This window comes from Cimex lectularius, unplaced genomic scaffold (genome assembly GCF_000648675.2).
Source record: "Cimex lectularius strain Harlan isolate CLEC.00 unplaced genomic scaffold, Clec_2.1 scaffold124, whole genome shotgun sequence".
In the NCBI taxonomy this organism is placed as follows: domain Eukaryota; kingdom Metazoa; phylum Arthropoda; class Insecta; order Hemiptera; family Cimicidae; genus Cimex; species Cimex lectularius.
In genome coordinates this window covers 1,159,775-1,167,150 of record NW_019392703.1, presented here as the reverse complement: position 1 = coordinate 1,167,150, position 7,376 = coordinate 1,159,775, and the positions used below count along the sequence as shown (strand labels likewise).

General features: G+C 40.5%; 1 protein-coding gene across 2 annotated transcripts; it reads right to left on the bottom strand.

The window, feature by feature from the left end:
• Positions 1-2,843: 2,843 nt before the first annotated feature.
• LOC106666415 lies at positions 2,844-5,228 on the bottom strand. 2 transcript variants are annotated; one of them, XM_014393605.1, is made up of 6 exons: positions 4,799-5,228; positions 3,812-4,060; positions 3,637-3,750; positions 3,338-3,577; positions 3,110-3,274; positions 2,844-3,045 (listed from the first exon to the last, which is right to left on the bottom strand). In XM_014393605.1, the coding sequence occupies exons 1-6, from the start codon at positions 5,123-5,125 to the stop codon at positions 2,866-2,868; spliced, it is 1,275 nt and encodes a 424-aa protein (XP_014249091.1). In that variant the 5' UTR covers positions 5,126-5,228; the 3' UTR covers positions 2,844-2,865. The 2 variants fall into 2 exon arrangements, with proteins under 2 accessions (XP_014249091.1, XP_014249090.1); XM_014393604.1 differs by lacking the exon at positions 4,799-5,228 and adding an exon at positions 4,258-4,773.
• Between the last annotated feature and the right edge of the window lie 2,148 nt (positions 5,229-7,376).

The following is a 7,376-nucleotide window of genomic DNA, read 5'->3' as shown; positions in this document are numbered from 1 at the left end:
AAAAGATAGCATATATATGCCATAGATTGAAGGCGGCAGAGAGCAACTTATATATCTGAAAGAAAAACTAGAATTCGATCAGCCGTCAGGATTTATTTTTCTCCCGAACTTGATTCAGTTTATTAACTGCTTAAAATCCAAAAAGGTGTTATCTAAGCCAAAGCCAGATAATCTCCCTTCAAAGCTCACTATATAAAAAATTAACGAAGGCTAGTCCACTTGTTTCAATATTGCAACCAGGCCGCATTCAAAATCCAATTTCTGACCAGTGACTAACTTTGATCTTGACTCGTGAAAATTGATCAGTGTCAGCTTCACTGCTTATTGACTGACTACTCAACTACTGCCCACCAGTGACTACCCTTTTTGGTACCTTTTGTAAACCTCCCCGAGGTCGCTAAACGTGGAGATTTTCTTCCCTTGACGGTCGTTTCTCTTTGGCGTTTCCATTTGGCATTTCTTGACTTTTTCTTTGGAGGAGATTCTCGAGCTCAGAGAAGACACCAAATCAACTTTCTCATTATTCAAGACAGTTAAGGTAAGAATGTTTACAATATTAATTATTAGTTAGTGACAAAACTAATTAGCTATACAAAAAATAACCTTCTCCTGGCATATACATACATTTTAAACTATATTTCGAGGTCACTAATGTTAAGCAGCAATGGGAATAGAGAAAAATGTATACATTCTTAGTGAAAGATTTATGAGTTCAACATATGCACATGTATAGACAGATATATCACAGGTAGGGATCCCCTGACTCTTTCACTACTGATGGAAAACGCCAACCTTTCCCACAACACCACCCATAAAGTAATCACTTTATGGGTGGTGTTGTGGGAAAGGTTTATCAATTAATCCTGCTAAACTAGAATTGATAATGATTAGCAGGAGAAGAACATTAGGTAATTTTTAAAACCCTAAATGTCAGGGCATAGAATTAAAGTTAGTGGATTCAATCAAATTCCTTGGTGTGACACATGATAGGAAACTTGATTGGAAAGGTCATATTAATAATATATACAGGAAAGGCACCATATCAATGGTACAATGTAGGAGCATTGTCGCTAAAACATGGGGCATCAAACCATGGGTAGCCAAATGGCTATAAACTGCAATTATTCTACCTAGATTCTTTTTCGCAGCTTTAGTGTGGTGGAACGGTCTAGAAAATAAAGGGAATAGTAATAAATTAAGGTCATTTCAAAGACTAGGTTGTTTGATGATGACAGGAGCATTTTCAACTACACCCACCCTAGCACTTGAAATCATAACCAATACCACACCCCTTCACATTGAGGTTAAGGTCAGAGCACTAATCAGCTGCTACAGATTAATCGTGAAGGCAGCTGGAACCATAAGTGCTATAACATAGGTCACTCGAAAATCCTACAACTATTGAGTAAGGTTAACGGTCAATTATTAAGCGTTGGATAAAAAGATTAAAACCCCTTCGGCGAAAAAGCACTTTCAGGTAGTCACCCCTTGTGATTATGATTATAGTCTGGATGATGACCATCGTAACATACTGTTACAAAGATGGATCACTTATCAAAGGTAGAGGGAGTGGTGCAGGAATTTACATACCAAAATTAGGAATCAGCATCTCCTCCCCTCTTGACAATAACACCTCCGTTTTTCAGGCGGAAATCTGGGCCATCAATATGTGTTGAAGAACACTGATGGAAAATAAAACTATGGGAAAAGATATTAAAATCTTTTCTGACAGTCAGACTAGTCTTAGGTCATTACAAAAAGATTTGTTAACCTCACGACTGGTGGAGGAAACTATAGATCTTATCAATAGGATCTCTTTCAGGTTTGAGAACAAGGTAACCCTTATTTGGATAACTGCACATAAGGACACCAGGGCAATGAAAAGGCGGATGGCCTAGCCAAAGAAGGTTCTAATACTGCGTTTGTTGGGCTACAACCGGTATTCCCCCACTCTATGAGCACAGCGAAAGAGAGTATCAATAACTGGGGCATGAAACAATTCCTTAGGGAGTGGAATCTATCCCCCGGACTCAGGCAATCGAAAGAGTTTGTTAAGGCGATCAAACCAGCTGAATCGAAATGGCTATTCTCTATCTCAAGGAAGGGAATTAGGAGGCTGATAGGTATTCTGACGGGCCACTGCCCACTGAGAAGACACCTCTTCGTAATGGGTATCCTACCAGATCCCTTTTGCCGCTTCTGCGAAATAAAAGAAGAAACGGCAAAGCACTACCTCGAAGAATGTGATAGGTACGCTAGGTCTAAATTTGAAACTTTTAAAGGAGAGGACATCACCAAATCACTCCCCCGAGATAAAATGGTCCAAAATTTTGGGGTTTGTGAACAAGTCCAAGAGGTTTATGCAGGACACGTGAGCCTATCAAGTCTCGGACCTTTTAGGGATACGAGTCTACCCAAGCATTTAACCCCTCGGGTCTTGGTCGCCCACCCTGCATAACATATATTTATATAGACAGATATATAATAGGGCTTATGACTTCTCATCCACTTCGGTGTTTTGATAGACTTTGATCATATAAGTCCTTCTCCAAGGGCTGGAAACAGCTAGGTCTTGTAAACTCACAACGCTTCAAGTTTTTAAACTATGACACATGCAATTAGTGCAATTGTAGGGTCAGAAAGCTGGAAAGGGGTGGTCAGGTTGGTTCGTACCGTTCTTATTCGTCCCTATCTAAATCTGTGTGTCTGGGACCCGTGGTAACAGTATAAATTCCTCATTATTAGGATTAGTTATTACTTATTAAAAATAGGGATTTTCATAGCTCGTTACTAAGCCTAAATAAGAAGGCACAATTCATAAAACCTTGTTTTTCTTTTTTTTCTTTTTTTTCTATTTTTTTAGTTTTAGTGGAGTTCGGTCGAATGATCCATAGGCGGTCCTAATATCCATTTTTTCGTGTTGACTCCGATTTCGGCTTTGCCCATAGAAGAACCGACGGCGAGTCCCCGGCCGAGGGCGTCTAATTCTTTAGGCAACTTGATCTTGTATTTGGCCAAACCGGGCAACTCACTCAAGTCATACAGCTGAAAAAAATATATATCAGCAGACATTAAAAACCTGCCGGCGAAAGTATTTCTTTGTGCATACCATGTTGAAGTCAACATCACTCGGCCTCGATCGGCATTGGAAGGCCTTCAAGAGGTATTCCATTCTTCTGATGGGCGTCTTTGACACCGTTGGGTCGTCAGGTTCGTCGTACGCGTCTTCCTTAAGGAGTCGTAAAACTTGCACTCTGTAATCGTACAACTCGCCCTAGAGAAATTATTTCGTACATTATACGCTTCGAGCATGATTTTGAGAATGGAGGGATGGTACCTCTAAGTCGCTGATTCTGTCTTGGGCTTCTTCTATTTCTTTGAGTACGTCAGCTGCAGTCGCTACTTCCGTCGGTTTTCCACCTAGTCCGAGCCTGAGCAGCTCTTTGGCTCCTTCCGGGTAGCAGGGTTTTGTGTAGAGCATCATGAGTATCCCGATTATCAACTCCGAGACACCATGGTTGTCCAAGTAGTCCTGGAATTCCTTGCATTGTTGCATTTCCCGCTGGATGTGCACGGGCTGGAACAAAACGTAGAATCGTGATAACCTGTTAAACAGATCGATATTGCTCAGTTTACAGAGTTCTCTGAGAGTTTCGGGCTTGCTCGCACGTATCGATCCGCCAGTTGGACATCCACCGGAAGGTCCTCGTCCCGTCCCATTTTCCACCAAAGGTTTTTCATTTTTCGAAGCTAGAACGGACCGAAAAAGTCAATTTTCCATTACAATGAGTATGAATTTTGGGGGTTGTACCTCATGCGCTAGGTTCTCTTCTTCTTCTTCCGTTTCCGGTTCTTCCTTGTACGGTTCCGGTTCGATATCTACGTCCGCCTCGGCTATCTCGATCTCCTCAATTTTTTTTCTAATAGCGTAAGCGACATTCCAAATCGTGAGGATTCTGTGCCTCAACGTCTGGTTCTTGTTCAGACGACGAGTCCCTTGTTTCGGCAGTTCAACCCCCGGCCATCTCTTCCTCCTCGTTTTAGGGGCAAAGGTGAATTTCTGAAAGTAAAAGTAAAGAAGAAAACGTCTGATTAATAAATAGGAGTTTGGTAGATTGTTGTGTTTATAAAAAAGAACTAATAAAAGTAGTTTCTCAAATAAACATAAGATAAACAATCCGTGAAGTGCTTAAGCGATTATATAATTGTGTTTCAAAGTATTGACTGGCATGACGTAAATGCCATAGTTCAATTTACGTTTTGGTAAGGGGTACTTTTGTCCGGGACGACATCCACGCCGATTATGGATGCCAATTCGATCAATTTCGATTGCGGAGTGGAGGGTTTCTCGTCATCGTCTTCGTCCTCGTCGAAACTTTCGAGGGACTCGTTGTCGTCATCGCTCGAAGAGGGAAAGCTGCTTTCCGTTCGCCTTCTACGCGAGTTGGCGTAATCCTCTTTCGTTCCATCGGGGTCATTCAACAGCCTGTCCATGTAACTGTGATAATCGTAAACAGGTATGACGTTGAAGGGGTTTCGGTTTTTGGACGCCCCATCCACATGATCGATGGGATAAAGGGGCAGGGCAATGTTGGTCACAACCGGAGTTTGTTTTCCCGTTTGACGGTTTATGAGACTGGAGCTTTCTTGTTTAGACATACTGGAAATTTAGCGAGGGGAAAAACTACAAAAAATTTAAACGGGAAGAAAAAATCAAAATTTAAACAGTGTAAAAAAATACAGGCCAAATTACATTATATTTTTGATTATAAATAGATAACATATGTTGAAATTTTACCGTTCTTTCGTAAAAATTGTTCACTTGAGTGTCCAATGCGCTAATCTTGGCCGAATCCTTGTCGTCCGATTCTTTGCGGGAAACGTCGTCGGTCTCTTCGGAATTCGAACCGTCTTCGCTGCTTTCCATTCTGGACGATAAATCATCATCATCGTCGCCTTTGAGGATTTTGTTAATGTATCTTTTGACTTCGTAGAACGGAATCCTCTCGCTCAGCTTCCTGCCAGAGTAACGCTCGGATATGTGGTCGATAGACGCCCTAGGAAAATTGCTGCGCACTTCCTTTCTGAAAAGACCTTGGTAATCATTAATATTGAATAGAACCATTTTTCTTAATTGTTATTAATATTATATTGAAACGACAAAAGAAAATTTATGACGAAGAGAATTAGCCTACAAAACTTAAACCCGATAAAATAAAAAATAATAAAAAATCAGCTTGTTTTAATTGAATAATTTGTCTTTGTTTCAATGTGTGTTTTATTGTTTGATAAAAAAAAAGATTTTAAAAGCCGTTATGTTGAAATCTCCTAAAAATATACGATTTTTTTAGTGAAGTACATATTTACAAATGCCGTGACGACGTGGTTGACTCCTGCGTTTACTAGGGTATAGTTCGTATCCACTTATAAATATTTTGAATCTTTTTTCTCTTTACTCTTTCTTTTTTTAAATTTTATCACCACAGACACAAGTTGGAAACCGTGACGAAATGCTTTTAAAACTCATCCTGTATATTGTAACGATTGCTTACTCGAACGACATACCTTTCCAGGGCGACTCTCTGAGCGCTGTCTGGGCTGTACGCGACAGGTTCTCTGTGGACCCTCTCGTCGTGCTCTTGTTAGAAAAATACGCGTCTCTCGAAAAAACGGTGGTAGTTGTGTGGATTCCCAGACACGTCGGCCTGGAGGGTAACGAACGCGCGGACGAGGCGGCGAAAGCCGGTACGTCCCACCCTCCGGATCGGACCATCGCGATCAGGCCCCCTGACGCTAAACACGCAGTAAAAAATATGATAAAAGAAAGATGGCAGCGTCAGTGGGCGGGGTCGTCGGAGAGGCTCTTGCGAGTCAAGAGCACGACCGGTAGATGGCCCTCAGAGAACCTGAGCAGGAGACGAGGGATCGTCCTCACCAGACTGAGGATTGGCCATACGCGGTTGACACATGGGCACCTGCTTTTGGGCCAAAGCCCGCGCAGGTGCCCCTTATGCAGAGAAAGGTTGCTCGATGTGTCCCACATAATAGAGGCGTGTCATGCCTTTGCGCCATACAGAGAGCGTGTAGGCATGCCGCCGGACTTAAGAAAAGTTCTCGAGCCCTGCAGCGAGTTTCAGTGTCTCCTGTTCCGCTTTTTAGGGGAAATTGTTTTTTTTTTTATTGTATATAGTATGTCTTATGTGTTGTGTGTCTATATGTTTCGTCTGAGTCCGGGGTCGATGGCGGAATATTTATAAAAGTACTCCATCGACCCCAATCAAGATTAGTTTGAGTATAGGTCGGTGGAGGAATATCAAGTACTCCACCGACCAAACGGAATGAGTGTACTGTATGGATGTATTTATGTGTATGAATGTATTTATTTGTATGAATGTAGTGTTTGAAAGGGTAAATAGAATATAGACATAGTTGGGAGCTGAAATGACCTAGATGTCGGAAGCCCCAGTCAAAAAACAAATAAATAAATAAAATAAATTATGCCACCGCTGGGGTTTAAAAAAATTAATATATAAATACTAAATGAAAAGTTTTACGATCTTTTTTAGGTGTTTTTCAGGAACTTAGAACCATTTCAAAATATCCTTTTATTACATCGATATCGATTTCTCGGGCACCAGCCTCCCCTCTTCAATCTACATAGTAAAATTAACAAAATTACATATTACGAACAATTTTTTCCATATAATTTTAAATAAAACATAGTTACATGGTTAACAAGGTTAAAAAGACACCTACCTGGTTTCAATTTTAGAACCGCACAAATTCGAAGGCACTTACGCGATATATGGGTTACCCTTATTATTTGGTCAATTAATTAATCTTAATGTAAGGTTTTCGTTGAAAAGAAAAAAATAGTGTCACGAGCGGGATTCGAACCCACCATCTTCCGCTAATACGCCGCTGCTCTACCACTTCGTCATGACTTCGATCCACTCGGACACACTTCCCATCTCAACCCAACCTTTCGAATTTTCCCTCCTTTTTGTCGAAGTCACGATAGCTCAAGTGGTAGAGCAGCGGCGTATTTAGCCGAATGTCGTAGGTTCGAATCCCGTTCGTGACACTAACTTTTTCATTTCAACCAATACCTTATATACAGATTAATTAATTGAAACATTTGGTCAATCGGACCACCAAATATAATGGTCTTATTATTTGAGTTATGATGTATTCTTCCAATTCAAAATGGTGTACTGTTAATGTACATGTTCTTTTATTTAATTTTACCCTAACTACTTTTATATTTACACATTTACGAAATTTTTTTAGCCAATTTGTATGTTAATATTATTGTCTTCTAAATTTATATAGATATTTTCTAGTTCTATTAGCTTGGAATCATTCTTTTTTATCTA